The 25,664-nt window shown below is 49.7% G+C and overlaps 11 protein-coding genes across 11 annotated transcripts; 4 read left to right on the top strand and 7 right to left on the bottom strand.

The window, feature by feature from the left end:
* Window positions 1–449: 449 nt before the first annotated feature.
* Window positions 450–1,498, top strand: N7487_002759 (heme-dependent oxidative N-demethylase family protein; the record flags this gene model as incomplete). The annotated part of the gene is made up of 3 exons (XM_056870506.1): window positions 450–453; window positions 531–1,213; window positions 1,268–1,498. The coding sequence occupies 3 exons, from the start codon at window positions 450–452 to the stop codon at window positions 1,496–1,498; spliced, it is 918 nt and encodes a 305-aa protein (XP_056735290.1).
* Window positions 1,499–1,803: 305 nt separating this feature from the next.
* Window positions 1,804–2,989, bottom strand: N7487_002758 (homoserine dehydrogenase; the record flags this gene model as incomplete). Its single annotated transcript, XM_056870505.1, has 2 exons — window positions 1,804–2,882; window positions 2,956–2,989. The coding sequence occupies 2 exons, from the start codon at window positions 2,987–2,989 to the stop codon at window positions 1,804–1,806; spliced, it is 1,113 nt and encodes a 370-aa protein (XP_056735289.1).
* A 327-nt stretch (window positions 2,990–3,316) lies between these two features.
* N7487_002757 (CCDC174 family protein) lies at window positions 3,317–4,543 on the top strand (the record flags this gene model as incomplete). Its single annotated transcript, XM_056870504.1, has 1 exon — window positions 3,317–4,543. One exon carries the CDS (start codon window positions 3,317–3,319, stop codon window positions 4,541–4,543), a length of 1,227 nt encoding a protein of 408 aa, XP_056735288.1.
* A 500-nt stretch (window positions 4,544–5,043) lies between these two features.
* On the bottom strand, window positions 5,044–7,265 carry N7487_002756 (uncharacterized protein; the record flags this gene model as incomplete). Its single annotated transcript, XM_056870503.1, has 8 exons — window positions 5,044–5,087; window positions 5,152–5,333; window positions 5,393–5,497; window positions 5,554–5,665; window positions 5,736–5,968; window positions 6,069–6,097; window positions 6,156–6,771; window positions 6,847–7,265. The coding sequence occupies 8 exons, from the start codon at window positions 7,263–7,265 to the stop codon at window positions 5,044–5,046; spliced, it is 1,740 nt and encodes a 579-aa protein (XP_056735287.1).
* Window positions 7,266–9,769: 2,504 nt separating this feature from the next.
* N7487_002755 (uncharacterized protein) lies at window positions 9,770–10,161 on the bottom strand (the record flags this gene model as incomplete). Its single annotated transcript, XM_056870502.1, has 3 exons — window positions 9,770–9,988; window positions 10,035–10,073; window positions 10,129–10,161. The coding sequence occupies 3 exons, from the start codon at window positions 10,159–10,161 to the stop codon at window positions 9,770–9,772; spliced, it is 291 nt and encodes a 96-aa protein (XP_056735286.1).
* A 173-nt stretch (window positions 10,162–10,334) lies between these two features.
* nhp6 (high-mobility group nucleosome-binding protein) lies at window positions 10,335–10,765 on the bottom strand (the record flags this gene model as incomplete). Its single annotated transcript, XM_056870501.1, has 3 exons — window positions 10,335–10,495; window positions 10,545–10,640; window positions 10,696–10,765. The coding sequence occupies 3 exons, from the start codon at window positions 10,763–10,765 to the stop codon at window positions 10,335–10,337; spliced, it is 327 nt and encodes a 108-aa protein (XP_056735285.1).
* A 2,748-nt stretch (window positions 10,766–13,513) lies between these two features.
* On the bottom strand, window positions 13,514–14,402 carry N7487_002753 (centromere protein H; the record flags this gene model as incomplete). The annotated part of the gene is made up of 3 exons (XM_056870500.1): window positions 13,514–13,883; window positions 13,941–14,112; window positions 14,225–14,402. 3 exons carry the CDS (start codon window positions 14,400–14,402, stop codon window positions 13,514–13,516), a joined length of 720 nt encoding a protein of 239 aa, XP_056735284.1.
* A 178-nt stretch (window positions 14,403–14,580) lies between these two features.
* Window positions 14,581–18,724, top strand: atg11 (autophagy protein ATG11; the record flags this gene model as incomplete). Its single annotated transcript, XM_056870499.1, has 3 exons — window positions 14,581–14,711; window positions 14,812–14,923; window positions 14,987–18,724. Exons 1-3 carry the CDS (start codon window positions 14,644–14,646, stop codon window positions 18,722–18,724), a joined length of 3,918 nt encoding a protein of 1,305 aa, XP_056735283.1. The 5' UTR covers window positions 14,581–14,643.
* Window positions 18,725–19,270: 546 nt separating this feature from the next.
* On the bottom strand, window positions 19,271–20,326 carry N7487_002751 (uncharacterized protein; the record flags this gene model as incomplete). Its single annotated transcript, XM_056870498.1, has 1 exon — window positions 19,271–20,326. The coding sequence occupies one exon, from the start codon at window positions 20,324–20,326 to the stop codon at window positions 19,271–19,273; it is 1,056 nt and encodes a 351-aa protein (XP_056735282.1).
* Window positions 20,327–20,739: 413 nt separating this feature from the next.
* Window positions 20,740–23,181, top strand: N7487_002750 (uncharacterized protein; the record flags this gene model as incomplete). Its single annotated transcript, XM_056870497.1, has 1 exon — window positions 20,740–23,181. One exon carries the CDS (start codon window positions 20,740–20,742, stop codon window positions 23,179–23,181), a length of 2,442 nt encoding a protein of 813 aa, XP_056735281.1.
* Window positions 23,182–23,551: 370 nt separating this feature from the next.
* On the bottom strand, window positions 23,552–25,092 carry N7487_002749 (uncharacterized protein; the record flags this gene model as incomplete). The annotated part of the gene is made up of 2 exons (XM_056870496.1): window positions 23,552–24,536; window positions 24,599–25,092. The coding sequence occupies 2 exons, from the start codon at window positions 25,090–25,092 to the stop codon at window positions 23,552–23,554; spliced, it is 1,479 nt and encodes a 492-aa protein (XP_056735280.1).
* Between the last annotated feature and the right edge of the window lie 572 nt (window positions 25,093–25,664).

Genomic DNA, 25,664 nt, shown 5'->3' with positions numbered 1-25,664 from the left:
ACATCGACGGACAGTCCAGCCAGTCAAAGTGGAGAGAGATAAGCCCAAACATAAAGTTTCCAGCGCAACTTCGCTTTCTCGTGCGGAGATCATGCGGAGGAAGTAGTTGTTCTGAGCATAAAACTCTCTGTTGAGCAAGGATTGTAAACTTCAACGGCTCAGATCTACTCCATAGCGATTTGAACATGGCAGAAACCCTATACAAACTAAACATTGATGCACCATGGCCCATAATCTCCAGAAATCTGCTCTATGTTCTTATCGTGGGCTTGTGTGGTGTCATGTGGAGGGTTCGACAATATCGCAAGGATAATGCATACAGGAAGACGAAGACAACTTGTTCAGATAATAAGACAACGCCAATCATACCTCTGGAGGGGTTCAATTGGGAGGAGACCGAGCAGTTACAATTTAGGCCATTCAAAGGAAAAGACAAATATAACTTGACCATGGGTGAGTCCCCTCCTCCGATCTTATACAAATGTGCTATATCACAACACTTGACACACATTTAGACTAATGCATCTTAGCACTTGAGAACCTCGATCCGTCAGAGCTCCTCCCGATGGACAAAACCTACAAGGACCGACTCGCTATCCGCAAGTCCATACTGGAGCAGAACCATGATGTCGTGGTAGCAATCAACAACGATCAAACCCCAGAGGAAGACCCTCGCATCCGCCCCACCATTAGCGAGCTATACAATTTTGTGCTGAGGACATACCTACCAACCCGATACCCGAGTATGTTCAAGCTAAACGCCGAAAGCTCGATCTTCCAAAACCTGGTAACAGGCGCAACATGGCCAACAACCCTGTCACCAACGACGCCAGCAATCCAAGCCCTAGAAATCCTCTCTCAGACAGTAGACGATGATTTCCTAATCTTACTCCCTGAGCTCTCACCCAATGCCGAGGAACAGCCGAAATATGTACTACAGGCATATGCGGTCTGTTTCCCGGCTGGCTTCAACACGCGCAAGAAGCTCGGTCTGCGTTTAGCAGATATTCATGTGCCGGTCCCGGGCTATCGGGAGAAGATGGAGCTCAGCATGGATAGGTTCTTTGGACGCCTTCAGGTTGGGAAATTTGTGAAACGAATCAATTGGAGTATTACCATTGAAACGGAGCTATTTGCTGCTTTTAGCGGAACACATGCTGTGGCGGGGGAAAAGGAGGAGGCTATTGAGCCTGGGGAATTGAATGTTGATCAGGTATGTTGGATGTGAGGAAGTTGATTTGCTGGAGTAGCGCTGATAATATTAAAGACTGTTCTCCGATGTGAGCGTCAGACATTACATCGGCTGCCGGTATCCAAGGCTCTTGTCTTTACCGTCCACACTTACACATATCCGGTTAGGCAGATTAAGGATGAGGGTTGTGGTGAGGATCTGGCGAATGCGGTCGATGGCCTGAAGAGGGGGAATGTGCCAAAAATGCATACTTATAAGAGGGGAGATGTGTGGGGGGAAGCATTGAAGGACTTCCTAAGGTCCTAGACCACTGCATATACCACTTATACCATTATATCATTTGTGCCTAATTTATAAGTCAAAGGTTAGATATAGAGAGAGAGAGAGAGATCTCGTACTTAGTATAAACATAGTGCATACTCGGTTCTCAGAAAACGAGGGAAATACTAGTATGCAAGGATCAGCATGATCCACATCCACACGAGCAGAATGGTTACTACGAAGAGTAGATATGGCACAAGACTTGGAGGTAAATGAAATCTGTTTCTTTATACTTTATATGCATTGTCATATTTTGGGTTTTATCTTTTTAGGTCTCCAAGACTCAACATTTAGCGCAGGCGCTCGACAACCTTGATAAGATCGGCCGAAACACCCATGGCAGTAACATCACCACCGGCACCGGCACCCTGAACAATCAGGGGGTTGGCACCGTAGCGCTTGGTGTAGAAGCTGATAATGTTGTCACTGCCCTTCAGACCAGCGATAGCGCTGTCCTTATCGAAGTACTGCAGACCGACCTTGACAGCCTTGGCAGCGACATCAATGCTACCAACGTAGCGCACAACCTTGCCCTGCTTCTCGGCAGTCTCCTTGATGTTGGCCATCTGGGCATCGAACTCAGGGAGGCGGGTCATGAACTGGGTAATGCCGTCCGCGGATGAAGGCAGAGATTCGAGCTCAGCGGGGATCAGTGACTCAATGGGGAAAGAGTCGGGGCGGGAAACCTCCAGACCAGCAATACGGGCCAGGATAGTCAGCTTGCGGGCAACGTCCATGCCGTTCAGGTCATCACGAGGATCCGGCTCGGTGTAGCCCAGCTCCTTAGCCTGGGCGACGACGGCGCTCCACTGAGCATCGGAAGATCCTGATGCAGGGGCGAAGGTGTTGAAGAGGAAGGACAGAGTGCCAGAGAAGACACCCTCAATGCGGGTGACCTCGTCACCGGTGGCCACCAGGTCCTTCAAGGTGGACAACACGGGAAGGCCGGCGCCGACGGTGCTCTCGTGGTACACGAGCGCCTTGCCCTCAGCTGCAGAGGCAAAGATATCCTTCCACAGGGACAGGTCATCGGAGAAACCCTTCTTGTTGGGGGTCACCACTGAGATGCCCTTCTTGAGGAATGTGGGGTATTGCCGGGCGAGGCTAATATCGGAAGTGTTATCGACCAGAATGGCCCGGCCGGGGGCTGCGGCAAGGTATGTGGCAATCTCCTCGGCCTGGAGGGCGCCGCTCTTGGTCAGAGAAGGTGCAGCAGAAGCTGTGGCCCAGTCAGCGGCGGGGATGGCGGGCGAATAGGCAGGAGTGGGAGCAAGGAGGGTCTGGGAGGAACGGGCAAGGACGACAAGCTGAGGCGCATTGGGGAGACGAGCAAGCTGTTGGAGGAAGGCAGTGCCAACGCCTCCGACTCCTGATTCATCAAATCATTAGTACGTACTCAATTGACTCGGACTTTTCCAAGCTCAGTAGTGGGGGTGACTTACCAATGACACCAAGGTAGATAGGGCTAGCGGACATGATGCTGATTGTATAAATTTTTCTTGATTATTTCGATCAATTTAACCTTCTGATTCTCAACCAAGAGTTCAATATTATATCAAAATTAAAGGATTGATCAATTGAGTCACGACGCGATCGATTCACCTGAGTAGTGGGGGTGCGGGGCTGCCCCGAACATCGGCCTTAGTCATCAACGACTGGCAGAAAATGAATTCCAAGGATTTGGCGGTGTAGATTGACCCATCGGGCTTATCGATAAGCGGGTGGCATTGTAGGACGTAGAACTTCCGTGAAACTGGCAACTTACTTCTTGACATTACACAATACGTACCCGTTCTCACCATCATGCCTGTTGATCAGGACTCCCTTTACGGGCAACCCCGTTCGAAAAAGAACAAAACTGAGCAAACCACTTCTTCAAGCCTCGCCTTCACCTCTCAGCTCTCTTCACTCATCGCCCAAGATGCGACCTCGGCCTCGTCGCGCGGGCGCCACCGTCCCTCCAAGCATCCGAAGTCAGATATCTTTTCAAAGCACAACAAAGGAACTCAGAAGCGCGCAGCTGCCGATCTCGCAGATGACAACAGGGCGCTTAAGCAAGTCCACAGGAGCACTCAGGATATTGGCTCCGTTGACGCCAACACGCTGAGCCGGTCTCGACGCCGCATGCAGGAAAAGGCACGCCTTTACGATGATATGAAGAAGGGACTGCATCTTGCCGGTGACAGTGATGATGATGACATGCCAGTTAATCCATCCGACCCGGACGCCTACCTAGCCCGACTACGACGCAAGGAGAAAGACGTATTGGTTGATTTCGATCTGAAGCACGCAAACGAGGAGCCGCTCAAGCAAGATGATTTAGATGATGACAATGCATCGATTATTTCCTATGAAGACGATCTTGGCCGTTCTCGCCGTGGCACTCGCGCCGAAGCCGCCGAAGCCGCTCGCGCTAAGGAGGAAGAAGCAGGTGGCAGAGCTGCCCAGGAACGCTGGCGCCCTGCTCGTCCTGAAAATTTGATTTACGGGGAGGCCGTTCAGACTGAAGCCTTCAATCCCGATGCCAACATTGCGTCGCACATGTCCCACCTCGCTGCTCGTCGTGACCGCTCGCCTACCCCTCCGGAGAAGAAGCATTACGACGCCGAAGCAGAGGTTCGCAACCGTGGAACTGGATTCTATACCTTCTCCACCGATGAGGAGGAGCGCAAGCAGCAGATGGAAGACCTCCGAGTTCTACGAGAGGAAACTTTATTCAAGCGGAAAACGGACGAGGAACGGATGGCTGAGCGCAAGGCTCATGAAGAGTGGCGAATCAAAGAAATCAACAGACTTCAGGAAGAGAGGAGGGAGCGATGGCGCCTGGAGGACCTTGAAGCCGAACGCAACCCTAAGCCCAAAACCACACCTCCACCTAAACCACCGCCCTCGATGTGGTTGTACCCTGAGTCAGACACCCCGTATGACCGAACTAAATGCCCACTGTGGCGACGGTACATGGTCATGATTTATCCTGACCCAGACGATATCGCCGAATCTACAATGGACACGGATAAGGAGACTTCCTAGGTTTCTTCCTTGTATTCCGCGGTGGCCAAGTGATACCTTGCCACATTCCCATTGCCCGCGCTTTGATTGACAACGTGCTTTCTGCTTCCTACTTTGCGTTTTCCTTTTGCATGTGTGATACCCCTCATTAGTTAGCTTGCACTTTTACCTCCAAACAATGCATTTGAATGCATTTGATTGAATATAGTCTATGTGTTTGTATATTTCAATGGTTCTGAGGATCTCGGAATGTAGGGTACTTTATTTAGATGTACAGCGTAGCCAGTGGTAGGGCTGCTATGGCGACAGAGAACTTGAAGCAGAGAGCTTGAAGCCTACTGTACGAGAGAAAAAAAAGATCCAAAGAAGGACACAACTATCGGGACTACTAGAAGGCAATCCACGGATTTTGAAATCTTGAATCATCGCAGTCATATCAACATAACTCATAACTCATTATGCCAGAACAGAGATTCCAATTATAAACTGTAAGTCCCCCCCCCCACAGTCACATTCATAACTCAATCGCCCAATTCCTCCATGATATTCAAGAACTCCCTGGCATCTAGCCAAAATCCAATCAGTCAAAAATACTCGAGATCGGGTTCCATTCAGGTCTAACTACTTACCAGAAGAGCTTGTGAACTCGAGGACATGTTGTCCATGAGACGTCTGCGGGGGTGTATAATCATCCATAGACATAAATATCACAGGCTTGACATCACGCAAAATCACCGTTTTCGAATCGTACGACTTAAGCCAACTGCGTTTCCCGAGGTTGTGAGTGACAAACGCAGTCCAGACGGGCGTACTGCGTTTATTGTTACCAGCCATTCAATGTTTAGTTCGTTCAATCGACAGTTTACATACTGGTTCAAATCGCCTAGGTGAATTGACGATTGGAGTCTTACAGCTCCTGTCACCGTGTCTTTGTATACGCGCAGCGCGTGCACGTAGTCATCGTCGGTGATTGTGCTAGTAGATGTCAGCCTCTGTGCACTTGATTTCCCTTCTTGGTATGATTTACTTACCCTCCAAAGCATTCTTCTTCCTGCTCCAGCTCGTAGTCTAAAATATCTCCGACAGGGTGGCCTTCATCCTGGGAGCGCAAGGCAACGAATGTGCAATGGAATAGCACTAGATCTGCAAAATAAAAGCTGTAAGCATGTCACTTCGATAGTTAACGCGGACTTTTTAGATGGGCATCACTGACCTTCCAATGTGGTGAACTTCAATTGCGTCCATAGAACAAGCTCTGTTCCGCGATTCCGCCGCCTGCATATTCGGAGACAAGAGCCATCTCGCAAGATCTCAAGTAAATTAAGCGGCAAGCAGTAGTAGTCACTCGGCCCCGTCCGGTGGGGTTCCCTGCAAAGGATTCGGACGCGATGGTCTGTTCTTCTTAAGTAAAAGGATACGCGCATATCGGACTCGTCGTTCAGAGATCTATACTGTGTTAAAACATATGCTCCAGAGAGGTAAATATTCCCAACTTGCAGTTGAAGGAGCTCCTCGAAGCCCTTGTCTTTAATTAATTGTTTAATACCCGGATAAGGTTCTCCGCAGCAGTGTGACCTATTGTCAAATATATTAGCAAAATGCCAAAAAGCAAATCAACCCATCGATAACTCACTTTTCTCTGACAGATGGTAGAGGGGGTGCTGGTGCCACTAGAGCCAAATGTATCCTTGGCCCAGTGTTCCCTGATAACATCAGGGTCACTGGAGTGGCTAGTAGCCGTCGTTGCAGATGCAGAAGTAAGCGGCGAGAGTGGGATATCCGGTACAGAAGGCGGGAAATCCGAAGAAGTGGTGGAGGAAGATGACATCGGCGGAGGAGACATATGCGGCGGTCGAGTACGCTCGTATGACCTCTGCCGTCGTGCATTCCGGTCACTCGCTGGGCGGTCCCTCACCGGGTGTTCTCTTACTGGGTGTCCCCTCACTGGATGTTCCCTCACTGGATGTTCCCTCACTGGATGTTCCCTCACTGGATGTTCCCTCACTGGATGTTCCCTCACTGGATGTTCCCTCACTGGATGTTCCCTCGTTGGATGTTCTCTCACTGGGCGGTCCCTCAGCGGGCGCTCCCTAACCGGGCTCGGGGGACTCGTGCGGTTGCCGGTGGGGGAGTCATTCGGACGGAGCGTCATGCCTTCAAAGCGCGCAGCAAACCGGCCATCTTGTATGGAGAGTAAAGTCTTGAAGCCATCGACAAGGCCCACAAGAAGGGAGGAGGTATAGTGGCCCCTAATAAAGACCGTGAATGAGTATATATACACACGTGCGCTTTTTCTACTGGATCCTTTTTTGCGGAGCACCTACTCTCTTACCAAGTCATTGAACTCTTTAAAGACCGTCTTATACTTGGCTAGACGGGTGGCCAGGGTATAGTTTGATTGATCCCAAAAGAACCGGCTCATAATTACCCAAGTGCGTCTGTATCTTGCCAAACTATTATCGGGGCCATCGAGCCCTCTGAAAATCTCGCCGATATCCTCGATTGTATATGTGAAACTGGCTTGCACGACATTCAAATCGGGTTTGATCATTTCGAAATAACGCCGATTTCGGGGATCTTCAGCTAGGCGTTCCAAGGTGGTCAAGGATGAGCTGATTGCGTATAACTCGGACATGAGCGATGTGATTTCGCCCACATGTTCTGGGAGGGGACCCCGGAATGCATAGAAGCCGGCCGCCACGTCGTCGGCGCTCTGACGAGATGCGCGCAGAGCCTGAGCCATCTTATAGTCCACAGGGTTAGGCCATAAGGCTTTGGGAGGGTTATTTTTTTTGGGGGAGGGGGAGGGATATGGTGGGGAGGGTTCTCGAGGAGGGGCTACGGAAAAAAAAATAGGAATTAAATAGGCCAATAAGCTTACATGTGAACAATTAAGATTATTTAACAAAGACAACAAGGAAAAAAAAAATTGCCCATGCGGCTCTCTCAGGGTTCTCCCTTGCGTCCAAGACCTGACGTGTTCACGCGCGAATGGCGGGGCTTAGTGGAGTCCTGGTCTCTTCGTCATCTTCAACCCGTTCTCTTTTTCTCAATCGTAGACCGCTTGTTGGGGATATAGAGGACCTGGGGAATATGTATATAGGTATACTCTTATAAGCTATAAGGTTGACTCAGATTCCATGGTTCACAGGGTATTTCCCAGCCCTAAATGTGGAGAACCGTTCAGTCTTACCTGGTTATGGCCCCCTCACTTAGACCAATCATAGGATACGGCGCCTTGGGACAAAAAGTACAGGGAGTATGGAGTAGTGGAAAAACTCTTGGTTCCTGAATATGGTCGCTTCCACGTGAAGACTTGCACGAAAATCGAGAAAGAGGAATCTGTTAAGAGGGAATAGGTTATATAGTCGAGTATTCACGAGTACTAAAAAGCAAATGCTACCAAGTTGATTAGCTTATCTTCGGCTCGAGGTCTCTGGCTCAATACGCTCCTTTTTCGGAACAGCTCAAAGTCTATATATAGCGCCGCTAAGCATCTACCACGTTAGGGTCTACACCATATCCTTCTCCCTCACTCCACACCTCTAATGAATCATGCCATATAGCGGGTCTCACACCCCTCGAGTTGAAAAAACCTGGGAAACGTTAGGAACTGCCCTTCGAAATACAGACGGCGCTAGATTCTATGGGACCGACGATAGGGCCCTGCTGCACAAGATCTTAATGACCTCCCAAGACTGAAGGAATATAGCTCTGTGTATTCCCCTCCTCTTCAAATTGAGGCCATCGAAAACACCGATGACCACTGCAGTCTAAGAAACTGGTTATGTGGCGGAAGTGGGAGTGGGATGCGGTCAAGAGAAACTGTTAGTTTTGCCGGGTTCTGTAGTTGACAGGTTACCACTAAAACGAAAAAAAACGTATCGACCCGCGGCCTAGAATCCGGCGTGTACATACATATATATAAAAATATTGGATTTAGAACGGGCTAGAACATCAATATTAACATGACTCGCGTAAACGAGCTTTATTAGGGCTGTTTGGGGCCAAGACTGTCACTATGGAAACCGGCGTTATATACTGAAGTCGGGCATCGAAGATCGGCGCAGGCTACAAAGCTTTAGAATGCGAACATACTTCGCGATTAATTGCACGCAGGTTTCTAATTGCACCGGGGTAGTCGATCATATAGTCATTCATATGTGATTTACTCACTATTACATTCATGTGTACCGCTCGTTGAATGGTGCGTATATGCCACCGCACCCTCATGGCCGAAGTCATCGTGGTAACGTGGTTTGATATGTATGTCCCAACAAATGGCACACCGAGGCCATGCCGACACAACAAGGTCGGGATCAGCCCGAATGCATAATGCTCGTCCATGTGACTCGACAAGTCCACCAAAATCCCGTTCAGGAGTAGATAGACACTTACCGAGGTCATTATAAACATGGGTTGGATCACCGCGATGACAGAATTTCCGTTGATGAGTTCATTGAAAGCCACCAACGCATCAAGGAGTCCCGGACCTAGTATATGCTGCTGATTGGAACTCGTGAATACATTCGCGAGAGGGTGGCTTTATACAGGATGCACCAGTATTGAAGACAACTGCTCGACTCTTGCTTGGACAATCGTCGACATGCATAACAACCCATGAATCGAGATTGATGTATGACGCCCAGCAAACCTCTGCAAAGAAATCGCCGAAGCGTGTCCATTCACCGGTGTATCTCGGCTTCAAGGCTTCCATATAATTGACCTATTACCTTGCGCCAGTAGTGTTGAAGCTCCCCATGAGTCCTGCGTTGTGGTGAAACCGTTATCACCGTATTGTCGCCCTGCTGTGTTCCTGTCTCATCGTGAGACCAAAGTGTAACCGTCTTGCGTAGTAATCACCATGTCTGCGTCTTCGCGCCCGTAACGTATCGTTACATTCCGCGTATAATCGCACTGTGTTATGTCGCAATCGGATCGTCGTACCCCCGCTCATATTGCATAAGCATGCCCCGCGCGCACTCACTTGCGCTAGCCCTAAGGACATATTGGCGATTCTGGCCATTCCCCAAAGACCCCAACAGGATCTCGGGGCTTTCATCTTCAGAGTGAGATTCAGGGGTTTAGGGTCGGAGTTTCACGAACCACCAGCTCCAGGCAGCTGTAGGTTCTTCGTCCATCGTAGTCTTCGATAACGCTTTGTGATCAACGGTCATGGCTCTCTGCTGACTTTTGTTTGACATGCGCTTTGATATGGATTTGGGACTTTCCGATAAAAGTCCATGGTTAGCGGACGAAGCGACGTTGCTTGGAAGATTCCCGTAGCATTCGAAACAAACTCAAGGTTAAGCTTCGAGCTTGACCCCGGATTATTGTGGCGGTGAATGACGCAGGCGGTGAGCCCCGCGGCGATTTTGCGGGGCAAAAAAGCCCAAGAGCTCTCCAGAGCTCCCGAAGCTTCCCCGAAGCTCGGCAGCCAAAGATCAGAGCTGAAGTGAGGTCAATCTGAACAGCGTGGAGAAAACCCCTTGCACAACAGATCGAAGCTTACTTTTGAATCACCCCCAACAAGCAAGTGAGTTTGCCAACGCTTGCTTGTTTTTTTTTCTTACAATCGTTTTAAAGCTACGCTACTTGGAATGTACGTTGGCACCAATTAAAAGGTTGAGATTTCCCATTGATAACTTAATACCCTCGATAAGAGCAAAGAGGCACAGTTCAGAAGCAAGTAAACCCCAGCCGTCCTCCAAACCCAGAAACCGTGCATGAAACCGTCCGAAAAAAAATCAGGAGAACCATTAGAGAAACACAAACGCCCAGAGGCAAAAGACGAAGTGAAGCTAGAGGGCATTTAAGAGGATTCCTCCTCTTCCTCCTCCTCAGCCTTGGCGAGGTAGGCGGCCTTCTCCTCTTCGTAGCGCTTCTTGTCAGCGGCAGCCTTAGCATCGTAAGGTTTGCGGTCAGTCTCGCTCAGAGCCTTCCACTTGTCACCGAGCTGCTTGCCAACCTGGCCTGTAGGGATGTTAGAGAGGTACAATTAAGCTGAAGGAGATTCACTGACCGAAGCTGATACCGGGGTTCTCCTCGCGAACCTTGTCGCGGTTGTCATTGGCGAAGAACATGTAGGCAGACAGACCACGCTTGGGCGCGTTGGGGTCTAGTAAGTGAATTAGTACAAGCCGGTGACTGATGGTTTAGTTTTTTTGACTTACCCTTCTTGCGGCGCTGGACGCGCTTCTCGGGGGCCTTGCGAGTAGACTTGGTGGTGGTCTCCTTAGGCATGATGACTGATTAAAGTTAGATGTGATTTCTGAGGAATTTTGCCACAATAGGTGTATTGCTGGAGAAATAAAAGGTGCAATTGTGTCAAGGGGAGATTTATATGCGCAATTGACATAGTATTTAAAGAAATCAGAGTGGAGGGGAGAGGGGAGAAGGATGGACGCGAGTGTTTGCTCGACGCGTTTCGCGCGCAAGTCAACCACTTGCGACCGAGGGAAAACAAAGCTTCGAGATGATAGGGATAAGATCAACTCACATGAATTCGATGATCACGAATTAGAATATGTTGAAAAAAAAGAACTGTGAGTTTTCATGTTAGTTAGGTGGACAAAAACATAGATCAAGGTGTAGCGCGCGACCGCAAGGTCGGCGCAAATTGGAAAAAAAAAGACAGGAAATGAGGTGAAAATAAAGGATTCCAAGGACCAAAAGAGCTGGGAAAAAAGGGGGTGTGGTGGTGGTGGAGGAAATGTGCTTCAGAAGTGTTGATTTATAGAACTCGGGGGTTGATATGCAGTACCTTTTTGTAAGGGGAGTTTTGTATGGGGGAGTTGTAGTAGTGTAGGAAGATAGTAAGAGAAGAGAAGAGTAGAGGGGGGAGGGCCGTAGTAGTAGCAAAGAGAGGGGGGCCACAGCAAGGGAAAGGCAAGCACGGTTTCGCTGGTTTCGCTGACTGGCTGAGAGAAACGTATGGTTCAATACTTGTAATTTACACTGGCTACCATACTATTTGCAACAGATTTCTCGAAATTTACGTATTATTTCCCTAATTTACCTTAAAAAATTCCATTTATATTGTTTGCAATGGATAAAATCCATACACCTTCTTTTTTTCAAAATTTATTTTTTATAGGCAAGTCTTTGTGGGCAGTTGAATGAATTAGAGAATTCAATACGGCGTTATGAAACGAGACCATCATTCCGGCACTTGGGACTTGTGGATTGCGCTCCGTCATATTAATAAACCGCGCAAACGTACACAGGTATACGGTACACGGTAACATCATAGTAAAAGTGTCTGCTCGGCAAGTACCCCGTACCTGTTACCATCGGTGTTTACCATCGAATTGATGTAGCTTATATCGCAAAATTTAGTCTATTGAATAATAATATAGGCATCGATACTCTTTCAGCCCTATGTTTGTTGTAAGTACCAAGTAGGCTACGATGTATGTCATAAAAATCCCGGAAAAACACCTCCAAGAGACATGCGGAAGGAGGTAGAAGTAACAATCAAGCATTTTATAACATAATTTGAGCCACGATTCTTGTGTACTCCGGTACAGACATTGGACATTATGAACTTGCTTCCATATGGTATAGCGTATAATGGCTTTGGCCGCGAGTCCCAAGGTTATGCATAGGTACGGAGTACATCTTAACTTCAACGGGGTACCTTTACAACCCTAGAAAACAGGGCCTAGTTCACGATCATTGGCACTATTATTCCCTCTAATTGATAAAACAAGGATTCAGAAAAGGTCGACTTAAGCGCTCGGTGTGAAAACCATTGATATTATCATTCAGCTGAGGATTTTGTGTAATGATGCAAACCCTAATTATCACAGACGCAAAGTGCGCCTGAGGGTATGTGTGTACATAATAGTGTTGGTATTGAACTATCATCTTCAGGCAAGGGCGGATGGTTGCTCAATCATAAGCGTGGCGTACCCTTTTAGCGTAACCCCAGTTGAAAACACGGCTGGGCGGGTACCTAGGAACCTAGGGAACATTAAAGTACATAAACATGTACATATTGACGTTGATTACCTTGTTGATAAGAGCCATACGTGTTCTAGAGTGAGAAGCATGGGTGAATATGGTATAGAGGTATCGCTGTTTTCTTAGCTCGAGGGATATCCATGCCCAGACTGATAGGTTACAAAGTAAAACGGTATGGACGTGGAACGTCTTAGAATAGATGATCAAGCTTAGACTCCTTCCTTACAGAGCCGGATCACACCATCATCACAAGCTAAATTCAGAATGGATATCTCCTCCAATATGAGTAGGCTTTAACATGGATATTCTATCTAGCATGCGCCTACCGCCAAGTGCGCGAAAATATCTCATTTATCTTCCGGATACTATGGAGTACGCCTTCTCTATAGGCTAACATCTTGCTAGAGTTGCCAGATTGTCAGATCAAAATCGAAAGTCACGTACTCCGTACAGAGTAGAGATTGCTAAATCCATAAAAACGCATAGACCACCTGGGGACATTCTGGTGTTCCGTCAACAAAGATGTCCCTTTTTTTACTCCGTATGTGTACGGAGTACCGTTGATACTGCAGTATTGGAGTACTGAGTGTATGGGCTAATCCACCTGTAATGTACTACAGTTCCACGCCTTCCGACAGGAAAGCGTCATAGAGTCGCGTCTGTATTGTGGGCTCTAAATCATTCTATATCTCATCTCTAACTAATCATAAAGGGGGCTAGTTAACTATGCATTTATCCGAGCATAGGCCCTTACTTTAAAGACGCAGAGTATTGTACACCGCTGTGTATAGCCATCATTATTGTAGTACTGATGGACTTAACATGTTGCCCTGGTAATAATTATTATCTGGTCCACATTTTCAGCTCAAAATTACCATTTTCTCTTTCCTCCTTAAGGATAAAAATCGAATGTTCCGGAGACTTGGGTATTTTTGTGCAGCGCCTATGCTCTTGAGTACAGTTAGGGGCCGGAATTGGAAAATCGTAAAAAAACACGGGCATCAGAACGCGTCGAAACGAAAAACATCAGTCATCACTTTCATCTAGCACCAACGCGCGCAGCATGTCGTCATCGGCCCAATTTAGTCCACTGGCAACAACCACAGCACTTGCAATGGACTTCATAGTCTCCCACTGAGCTTTGCGCGCTTTTAAATCTGTTTCAAAACTGTCCAGTTGCGACAGCAGCTCGGGGTCTTCAAGCTTCTCTCTCCAGGATGAATCCTCTTTCGTGAGCTCTAGTAGCTGGCGCACCAGGTCCTGGTTTTCGCGATTGATCTGTAGATTCTTTACTTCTAGGTTGGAGAGCTGTCTCATCACCAAATTATGTGCCGACGCAAGATTCTCATGTGCGAGCGCAAGCACATCGCGACGATTCACTAGACAGAGAAGGGCTCTGCGTATTCCTCTATTAGAATTCGATCTAACTTCTGGGCTTTTTGTGGGTACGTACCTCTCAGCAGGGGTGGCGGCTTTCAGGTGAACAGCTTTGAGAATAGGCTCGGTCATGAGGATAGTGCGAACGGCTTTCCTCCTGACCGTGTAAGTAGATCGCGCCTCAAGGAGCTCACGTTCTGCTATTGCGAGCTGTTCTTCGGCATTTGCGCCCGAAAATGATTCCAGTTCTAATAGGATGAAAGCGATTAGAAGTGAAGACAGACAAAAAAAAGCAAAAAAAGCAAAAAAAGAACAAAAAAAATTAAAAATTAAGCATAGCGAAGCTTTTATCAGATGTACCTTGTTCAAGAAATGCCTTTTCTAGCTGTTGTTCCTGGACTTGGTTGTAAAGCTGCAGCACCAAGGCCTCTTTATCGGATAAAGTCACGACATCACGAGAGTCATCTGCAGAATAATCTAGTAGTGTCACCTCACCAGATTGCAGGTGAGGCAGCGACTGGCCATGTTTTGCAGCCATGGATGTAGATCTCATGAATGCGGACGTATCTGGTGATAAGAAGATGAGACCGGAGGCGGTGGGCGAGCTTCCCCGGCCACACACGAGGTCGCTCCGCAACCTTCAACGTCCTGACCAGCCTGATCGGGGGCTTCAGGACTCTCATACTTTTCTTTCTTCCCTTGTATCTTCTTCTTTAGGAAATAATTCTCACTTTTCTCTCTTACTGAGCATCTAAGCTCGCCTGGTGCGGAGGGGGGTAATGTCGTTGCACATCTACATTGCTCACACTGGGGAGCATTTCCTGGCTAATCCAGTGGCATTTGCCTCGTAAGTCTTCAATAACTCTATTTGATGGTGTCTACTATCTCTTAATTTATGTTTGAATGGACTGTCCGAACTCCAGCTGACGCCCGTCTATCGTCTATAGTCCCGATGCTTTGAAGTCATGGATTGTTCACCATACATCCATTCCACCTCCACGGCAAATATTGATGACCGCCCGGGGAAAGAATGTCAAGATCCAAACGCTCGCTACCGAGGTGCGATATTATCAATATCAATCATGGCCTGGAAATATGCTAACTCGTAGGCAACCATCGCAGAACGAGATCTTTGTATATGACCGACAATACGTCAGTGAACCAGGCGACGTCAAATTTCCGGAACTACCTCCTCCCCAACCATTCCGACCCGGTACCCCGCCAGCTATCCTCAAAGACGTGAATGACCTCCAGGCATGGCGGAACCTCTATATGACACGGCGCAACTGGGCACTGGACTTGTCCAGTCGCTGTGAGACAATTGACAAAAACCTCCGAGAACATAACGAACGAACTGATGTTATAAATCGCGCGGTGGGCGTGGCTCTGGAGAACCTCAAGTCTCATGTGGGTAACCTAGAGCATCGGTTCCAGGAGGCACAGTCGTGGGCAAATAGCCTTTTGGAAGAGCAGCAGGCTGCGTTAGATGGCTGGCAACGAGCTCTTTCCACACTGGACAACATCCCGGCGCGGAAAGATTTCCCTCTGCTTGGACGCCCGTCTACGCCCAAAATGGACAAGGATCGACCAACCGGAACGCTGCGAGACTTTGTCGACGTAGGCGAGGTTCAACGGGCTGGATCAGAGGCAGCAACTGTGTCGTCGGCATTTGCTGGTAGCATCCATGACGTTGAGAAAACTATCGGCGACATCGCCTCGGACACTCAACGACTGGTGGACGAGGCCCTTGCCTCGAATTTCGACGAGGTGGATGGACTGTTGGAAGAAGTGGAGACTATTGCGAAGAAGATCGGGTCTGATTATGAGCATGTTCTCAGTCTGCCGAACAATCAGAAAACGTTGGCCAATATATCAAGGCTTGCATTGAGCCATACCAAGGACCTTCTTCCTTCGCTGGTGGAGATCAGCGTCGAGCTTCAAGTTGCGCTGGAGCATGCTGTGCAGCGCCGGGGGGCCGCCGAGAAAGCAGCCATTGAACATATGCGCACGATCTCCTCCCTTGAGTCTAGACTGGCCGACGCCCATGCACGAATGGTCAATCTGGACGTAGGGAGTAATGCCTTTGAGGTTATCTACTCTGTCTTTCAGATGCCAATGGTGTATGGGTCGATTCTTATCGAATCCGTGCGGCGGCGAGAATGGAGTGATAAGATCAAAACTGATTCCCTAACGCTGGCTGAGGAGATGGCGGTTTTGAGAGATGAAGAGCAACGCCGCAGGAAAAAATGGCTAAAAAATATGGGAGACTTCATGACTGTGACTGATTCCACCACACCAGGAATCGAAGTCAACCTTCAAGGTCAGGATGAGGAATGGCCTGATGTAGCTCGGAAAGAGATCGAGTATTACATCGACGATTTAAAGACCACTCATTCCTTGACCAATCTAGCGGAACAGCTTACCCAACAACTCAAGGAGCTGGATGCACCCACTCGGCAGCAAAGACGACGGGCCAAAGCGTTCAAACAAGGCAGCGTATTTGACTTGAGTCGGAGCTCTATATTACGTGCCGATGACTCCGTGCGTAGCTTGCAAGAGGAAAAAACAAAGCTAGAAGAACGGCTCAAGGGGTCTGACAGTCGTATCCGGAAATTGGAAGACCTTTTGCATCGTCAAAGTCAGCTCAGCCGGCCACCGAGCGGCACCTTCGGCCCAGACTTCCCTGGTTCACCTGCATCTCCACACCCTGACGCACTCTCCAGGCGGTCATCCGTCTCTTCGAGGCGAGTCTCAGCCACTCAGTCTGCCGAAGACAAAGCACTCATCCAGCGCATTGTTACTCTTGAAGCAGAGCTGGCAGCCGAGAGAGATGTGGTCCAGCGACTCCATAAGGAAGCTCATGCTGAGCGCCAAACAAACTCCGACAAATACCAAGAAGCTCAATCTACCAAAAAGGACCTCATAGGCAACCTCGAAGCGCGCCAACGCGAATTCGAAGATGAGCGCCGATATCTGGACTCGGAGTTGAAGAAGTTCAGACTTCGCACCGAGGAAATGGAAGAAGAGCTTGATCGGCTTATGGATAGCAGGGAGCATGGAAGACAAGAGATTGACGATCGCATGCACCAGCTCGAAGTCGACCTTGAAAATGCTCATGCCAATTCCGCCGAGGACGCACAGAAAATTACTGACCTTAACGCACAAATTCAAACTCGGCAAGAGCGCGAAGAAAGCCTCCAGGCTAATATTGATGATCTCGAGCACAGACAAGCGGAGTTGGAGCAAAAGCATTCAGATAGTTACCAGGCCCTCCAAGCTATCTTCATGAACCTCTCGCCCGGGGGCATTGTGCCTGTCGAACTTCCCGACATAATCAAAGCCATTGAAGTTCTCTCCGAGGGTCTTTCGATCCACGCGAAGAGCGCAGAATCGAATGCATCCGAGGCAATGGCTGAAAACAAGGCCCTCGAAGAACAAATTGTCAAATTTGAGTCAGAGGCAGAAGAGCGGGCAAAGAGCTTCGACGAATGCCAGTCCGAATTGTCGCGACTAACTACAGAGCTTTCACACGCGCAATCAAAGTCGGAGGACTTGACCAGTGAACTGGACAAAGAGCGATCTAAATTCAGTTCCTTGCAATCTCAAATAGCTGCTGGAGAGAGTGGCTCTGAAGCGCTGCGTGGACAGATCGCCGAAGAGGAACGGAAACACGCAGAGCTGTCACGGAAACTGGCGGAAGCTGAGAGTGAAGCTCGAAATTTGAAAGATCAGGCCACAGAATGGGAGAGGAAAGCAGGGGCCACTTCGGACACCGATGACCAGGCCGTGGCACGGTTCGAAGCTCGGGGCACCAAGTCCTTCGAGCTTTCGAATCAACTGTTCGCACAGGTTGAGAAGCTGGGTCGGATGCTCGAGCAATTAGGCTTCACCATTATTCAGCAAGATGGTCAACTCGTTGTCCAGCGTGCTTCGAAGCTCAGTGCATCGGTGGGCCTAGGTGAAAGCCTCGTCCAGTCAGGCATTGTATCCCTAAAGCCAGATACAGCTCTTCTTGACTGGATGAAAGCCGAAACCCTGGAAGATGAAGACGCCAAATTCTCAGCATTCATGGAAAGTCTAGCTCAGTTTGACGTGGCGCTATTTGGTGACGTTGTTGTCAAACGCGTCAAGGACATCGAACTCCTAGCCCGGAAATGGCAAAAGGAAGCTCGAGGCTACCGTGAAAAATACCACCGAGTTCAGAGCGAAGCTCATGACAAGATTGCCTACCGATCTTTCAAAGAAGGCGATCTTGCTCTCTTCCTTCCCACACGGAATCAGGCGATTCGCTCCTGGGCAGCCTTCAACGTGGGTGCGCCGCACTATTTCCTGCGCGAGCAAGATTCCCACAAACTACAAGCTCGGGACTGGCTCCTGGCCCGCATCACCAAGATCGAGGAAAGAGTTGTAGATCTTTCCAAGTCAATGAACGGCGTCGCACCAGACCGTCGCTCCCTCGGGGACGCCAGCGACGTCACCTCTCTAGACGACGAGAATCCATTCGAGCTTTCAGACGGCCTCCGTTGGTATCTCCTCGAGGCTGTAGAAGAGAAGCCTGGTGCACCTGCTACACCGGGCATAGCGAAGAGCACAGTTGCATCGGCGCACGTCGATGCCAAGGGTAGTATCCGCCTCAAACGGGGTACCGACGAGGGCGCCATTGCCAAAACTCTATCCAGAAGCTTAGATAGCCGCCGCGAGAGTTCGAATTCCAAGCGGGGCACCCCCACGCCGTCGCAGCATGCTGTTGAATCCACGACTGATCTTGTGCGCCCCACCGAAGCGGACGCCGGCTCGCAGCCTCGAGAGGCTGCTCCGATCTTCGACGAGGTTCGCCGTGACCTGCTCTCCGACCCGTGAAAAGTAGGGATTGACTTGTTTATCTTCCGTCTTTTCCGGGTCTGTTTTTATGATCTGGCCTCGGGTGCTAATGGTGTCATTTGGCTTAGGGTCCTCTTTCTGCATCCGCTCAACCAAATATAAGTGGCACCGCTTCTTCTCCCGTTCGGTCGACGTCTGATCGTCGACGATCTCGCCCGTGGGAGAAATTGTGGTCTCTTGATTATCGACTTGAGGGTGGCGCACCATAAGACTGTTTTCTTGCTTTTTTTTTTTTAACAAGCCCTGCAGTAATAGGGCGTTGCATTGTTCTTTTCGTTCCGCGCCGCCATCCGCGCATCCTTGCACGTCCCATTTGCTTTTGACATTGATTTCGTCCAGATACCCAACAATGCAATCTACACTTGAATATATCGATCTACTTGAAAGGATTTAGGGTGTAAGGTGCCGGTCGTGCTTTATGAAACATACGTCGAAACAAAATTAGATATAGAGAGTATTTTTACATGGCGAGTAGGCCGAGGTCGAGGGAAATCTAGATGTGACATGATCATGAAAGATAAACCACTAGTCTAATCCTTCCATGCCACCCATGTCGTCCCAGAATTGACTGAAATTCACGTTCTCATCTTCAAACATCTGCTTCGCTTGCAGCATCGCTGACCGTTGCCGTTCCGCAGTGAAGCCACCAGGCCGTGAGCTCTCCCATTGAATTAGCTCGACCCAACGGAGGAAGAGATCCTCCTTGCCCATCTCAGTCAACTTCTCCTTGAAGGCAAGGATTTGGTCACGCTGAATGGATCGCTTCTCACCCGTGGGAGTATTCTCATCCTCCACACGCCAGATCAGCCAGCCATCGGCATCCGTGTTGACCAACACAGCAGTGCGGAACTCATCCATCTGTACACCATCGCCTCTGCGAGTGCGATCAACAAGAGCATGGGCGCGAACCATAGCCGCATAATCTAAATTCCAATCCTCGTCCACGAGCAAGTAACCAGTCTTTCCGATTCGCTCGGGGGTCACAGCGGCGACGATCTTATCGCGACGCACCTCGTCTTCGCGGATCCACCTGTTGCGCTCGAGCTCCTTACTCCAACTGCGGTTACTGCGGCGGACAATGATCTCTCGCTCACGGAAACCGATGGCGCGACGCCAGCGCACGGGCCCTCTGATGAAATTAACAGGCCATGACCACAACAGGGTCACGAGGAAGTAGTCGATGCATATAGTAACCGTGCGGCGCAGGATGATTTGTACCGAATCTGTCCACGGGGTGGCTGCCGTGTCCACAGTCATGGAAGTTTGAAGCCCGATGAGCGTTGCCACGAGCGCCGGATATGTACTGATTCCCATGTAGATCCGTAGGCCAATCACAGCAGTTACTATCAGGTTGACGATGAGGGGTACGGTGAAGGTCTGCCGCTTCAATTCCTCTGCTGAGATGTCGATGTGGACTAGGTATACTTCGTCGGGAGAGAGGTCTTCGACGAACGGCTGCAAGGCTTGCGGGACTTTGGTGAATGGTGGGATCGGGCCTGAAGATGCGGAGCTTGGTGTCGAGGCTCCGGATGACGCTGGGGTTGTCTTGCCGCGACCTGAGCGCCGTGATGATTTTGCCATCGTGGAGGTTGGTATATGTATGTCCTACCGAATTGCTGGATATTTTTGATATGAAGCTTTTTTCAAGGGTATGGAATGCGAGTCGTGTTGCTTTTATCGAAGCTTTCAAGGATAGGGTGAGTGAACGTGTCACATGTCAAGACAATATGAGGGTCATTTGAACATCACGAGGTTGTAAATTCTCTCTTATTAATGTGTCTCGAGGACAAAGAGTAAAGACAAGTTGAGAAGACAAATTATCGGAGGAGTGTCGACGTAATGCGGAAGGGATTCAGACGGCCTAACCACATTGGGGCATGGGAGCGTATTTACCTCCGTCATTTCTTCACAGTGCAGGACAACCGCGTCTTTCTCCCTTTTACACTATTTTCCCTACATGTGAACCTCTGTAGGCTGCAAGGGGTATTTCGGCCATGTCATTCGATAAAAACAATCGAGTCTCGCGAGACAGACAACGGTCACCTTTCCGACGCGCCTCGAAATTCGACCATTACGATATACCTGCGAAGCTCCCATCACCCCCTCAGGAAGATGATCCGCATCCACGACACGCTATTCGCCCAAGGTCTCTAGCTGATGCATATCGAGACGCATCAAAACACACAATGTCCGCCACCTACGACGACGAATACCACTACGTGACATCACCAAGCCCGCGATCGAAGCGGCAACCGATTAACGCGTTCTCGCCAGTTTCTCAGACTTCTCCTCCCCCTAAAGAACTCGAGGATGCATATAGGCGAATTGACGAAGATGATGCTCTAGCCGATCTTGTGCGCGACTATGACTGGGAGCCGCAGTACGGCGCACGCTCCGGAAGCCGCCCCTCGTCCTCCCGAGCGAGGGACACAAACAACGGAAGAGGAGCCAATGGCCGACCATTCTCCGATACTGGCTTTGGCGATGAACTCGGCGACCATCGAGCCCGCAAGAACAGGGACTATACCAAAGATGAAGAGCGCCTAAAGCGCGTCACCGGCCAGCGCTCGCCGGTCTTCAGCAGGGCTCAGGTCGGACGGGATGCGTTGACAGCGGATAATTTGAGAAGACGAATGGAAGATAAGACTGAGGTGGAATATGATGTGCCAGAGGCTGACAGGAACGGCGTTCCTTCACCGAATATACCCACTGGCTGGGGCCATCGCGCAGGTCACCGACAAGAATGGGAGAGGAAACCTACTCAGCGTAGTGTCTCCGAAGAAGAGGTGGAAAAAGCACGTCGACGATGGTCGCCAACTATTACGGATGCAACTCAAGCGCCCAATTCTACACGTACCTCTCCTCGTTCTCCGGCGCGGAGCACACTTTCTGCTAGAAGCGCTCTTGAAGAACGTACCGCCAATCCGTATATGCAGGCAACGCATAAGGATTTTGGGGAAACTCAGTCTGGCCCAAAGCTGATTTCACCGACTAGTGGCGGCGAAGCAATCCCCAATTCCCCAATCACTGTGTACAAAAGCTCGTCGTTCGCGAGGCCCAGCCCCAGCAAGCGCGACTCCCGGGATCTACTACGGAAACTTTCTAGAACTGAGACCCCTAAAATTGATACTGTCCAAACACCCGAGCCACTCAAATTGTTTCAAAGCAAAATCTATGACAAGACCCCTCGGGTGACTGGCGCATGGATTGATACTCCTATGACACAGCGGGTAGCTGAGAAGATTGAGCTCCCCGAAGATCTGACGAAAGATATCATCCCTCCGCCCATAACGAATGAGCCCAAAGATATTGCACCCTCTACAAAACCAACAGATGTCAGATCAAAAGCCGAGGATCCAAAGCCCGCTCAGACTACTGAGAAACAACAGACCCCCCCTGAAGCACTTCCTGGGAAGGAGTCAAGACCTCCGTTGGTGCGACCTCATCTACCTAAAAGTGCGTTGGAGACGGTCATCGAGGATGCCAGCTCTGGCAAAGACGTCGAATTCGGGGATGATACCATCGAGTCCCTTCAAGCATTTATGGACGCCGGGCCAGGTGAAGGCAAAATTGAGGAAGACGACGAAGCTTACGAAAAGGCCGTCCTCGCCCAGCTCGAAAATGCCAGTTCAAAAGACAATCATGACGTGGTCAACCTGGATTCATTGAATGTCAAGCTCAACTCACTAATGAGACACATCGATGAAGTCAAGAAAGGACTCGACGGCCTGGAGGGTCATGTTACACGCGACACCGAGATTGTATCGCAAGCAAGCCCTTTAATCAAGAAGAACCCGCAGTCATCACACTTGCACACAGGCGAATCCTGCAAAGGCTGTGGCACGCACTCTGATGGACGAGTCTACGCCGCGATACCTCTTCCCCGGCTGTGGAACCGGAGCCCGCGATCCCAACGTCTGCGGCCCACTAAGTTCGGCTGGCTCATCATCATCTCACTATCGTGGTATATCATCGAATGTCTGATGTGGGACCGATATAGTCATCCCGAGATATCCGAAATATGCGAAGGCTATTGCCTTCAACCCGATGCGCCTTTATACCCCTGGGTAACCGTCACAATGCTGTGGCGCTGGTCACATCTGTCGACTATTTTCACGCCCATTTTCGCTATCTGTGTTGCTTTCTCTCGGCTCGTGGCGCAATTGATGGGTCTTTCGGACGGCTATGTGGATGACGCACCAGAGCTTGGAAATTTCATTGGCGAAATCCGCATCAACGGAACGCCAGTTGCGTTCCCCTGGCTGTCAGCGCCTACAGCTGAAAACGTTGTACCTCAGCCGCAGCAGGTTCACTATACACAGCAGCCCGTACAACCAATGCAGCCTGTCTGGTCAGCTCGGAACCCGCTCCCGCAGAAGTGGGTCAGTGACCAGGTGTCGGCGGAGGATGCAATGGACGACGATGAATACCTTTAGTTCCCGAAGTTGGTCTTTTAAGTTCCCACGACATTTGCTTTCTTTAGAATTTCACTCTGAACTGGTTGAATAGCTTTTCGGTGGATCCCAGTAATTCATTTTGCTCGTGGTTCTAATTCGGCACGGTTTGAGCTACTATCTGATAATGCAATCCCGGGTAGCGATTCGTTGCTATAGAGACCTGTTCTCTAAGAAAAATAATCCAGTATGTAAAGTCTTTCAGACAGCCATATAAACGCCCAATTAGTATAGGGTAGGGGACTTTGCCCTATCGGCCCCCATCTATCACAGACACGGTTCGTCATTAGTATCATTAAAAATACAAAGAGGGTATAATACGAAATTCGGAGAGCAACCCATATAAAACAACTCACAACCGTGCTCTCGCACGCCATTGCTTCTGTAGTTCAATCTCTCCCTCCAGCTTCCAAGCAGTCATTCTCTGCATGAGAGCCTCAACCTGCTCATCGCTAATTTCGCAAGCCTTTTCAATAGGGATCTCCTTTGTCAACTGGAGTTTGAAGCCCAACCAGGTGAGGTTCCCTGTTGAAACGACCCGGCCGGCAACAGCATCACGACAGAACCCAGCCAAGCCCTCAAAGAAACGATGGCTAGCTGGCCTGTTCATCATGACTAAACCGTGACAGTGTGGCATACCCTCAAACATCTCCGCAACGAGAGGCGCACCGGCCTGGTAGACGCGACGCGCTAAAACCAGACCCTCGTCCATGAGGCCTTCCTCGCCAGTCGAGATCCATATAGGCGGTGCGTCCTTCCAGAGAGCAGCTGGGGCAGCGAGCGGAGACACCAATGGGTGGCTCAGCATACTAGCGTTACAGTAGAAGTCGGCGCGAGGCGGGGACGTGGGCCAGATGTCGTCTGGCGCAAAAGGGAGCGGGGTAAATGCAGTCTTGACAGTTGGGTCGTCGGAGGGTACAGCCGGTGCCTCGAGGAAATCGAGGTGTGCATTGTCGCTGGTAGATGGCATTGAACGCGTCACGTCGCACCATGGGGAAATGGTTGCGACGCCTGCGGGTAATTCTATGGGCACATCTTCGCCGTGGAAGCGGATTGGGCGGGATGCGCGGTCGAGGGTTAGGAGTGTTTGAAGGAGGACTAGGGAGAGGTTTCCGCCTGCGGAATCACCAGCGAATATGATCTTGTTGGCTGGCACGGGTTTGTGGAGGGAGCCTGGAGGGGGGTGGAGGAGTGAGAGGTATGCTGTTAAGGCGTCGACAAGCGCAGCTGGGAATGGGTTTTGAGGAGCGAGACGATATCGGACGGAGAAGACGGGGGCGCCTGTCAAGTGGGATAGGTGTGCGACGGGGACGCGGTGGCTGCACGGATCCAACAGGCTTTTTTCGATTTGGATGCGTTAGCTATATGCGCGGTTTTTGAAGGATCCAGCGACACTCACAAATAGGCTCCTCCGTGGAAATACAAGATCGTCATATCAGACGGGGATTCCTCGCGCAGCTTATTGTATTTCTCCTCTTCCGACATATCGGGCTCTGGTGTTTTCTTTCCTACTCCCGCGCGGTAACCGGTCCATTCGGCTTCGACGGCGATAGTTGCGGGGATATCGTATGTCTCATCACCGGTCTTGAGATCTTCGATCGCATGTAGTACTGCATTGCGCACGTCGATCTCGGGCTGCGGGAGGGTCACCTTGGACACCCACATAGGGCCCTTGACTCCAGGGTCGCGTATGCCTTGCTTCTGGATTTTGCCAAGTGGAGCCTTTGTTTTCATGAATGAGCGAATAATGGCAACGGTTAATTCAGTGCGCATGTCCTGTTTCCCCTTGACGGGGGACATTTGAACGCCATGCAGGAGGATGGTCTTGAGGATCAGCGGGATGCGGATCAATAGTGCCTTTAAGAGGCCGAGTGGATCCCTAAGGGAGCTCATAATGCAACGGGAGTAACTCTGCGCACTGGCTTCTGCGAAAGAAAGAAAATTGAGGCGAGAAGAAGAGGATCCAAAGATCTCAAGATCTTTAAGATCTTAACCTTGGAAGATGTCAAACCGGATTTCGTGCCTGAGTGGCGTCAGTGCCGAGGTCCGGACGTGGAGCACTGTACCCCACAAGTCCTAAATCTGAGATGTCTCACATTGATCTGATTGGTATGTATCATTAGTATTGTGTATCATGAGGGTTGTCCTGGAATTCGGATGGTTATTAGCAGGCTGTCGTCAGGATACTTAGGTAGGCTAGACACTCTAGACTGCTAGGTAGATTGGCCTTGTAATAATGTGATATTGTAGCATGGCTATGAAGTGGAAATTTATAACAAGCACAATTCTTGTCATCGAAGGGTGAATGGGCATACCATCCAGCCTTCATCACTTATGAAGAGTACATATATCTGAAAGCTATGCTTAAAAACGGCGTCAACCATATCCGCTTCTGGCTTGCTATATATGGTGAGCCGCAGAGTATATTTAGATACAAAAAAAAAAAACACAGCCCCCTGGGCCAT

This window comes from Penicillium crustosum (assembly GCF_028827405.1).
Source record: "Penicillium crustosum strain IBT 35664 chromosome Unknown utg000001l_segment0_segment0, whole genome shotgun sequence".
Lineage (NCBI taxonomy): Eukaryota > Fungi > Ascomycota > Eurotiomycetes > Eurotiales > Aspergillaceae > Penicillium > Penicillium crustosum.
This window is presented reverse-complemented; position numbering and strand designations above follow the sequence as displayed.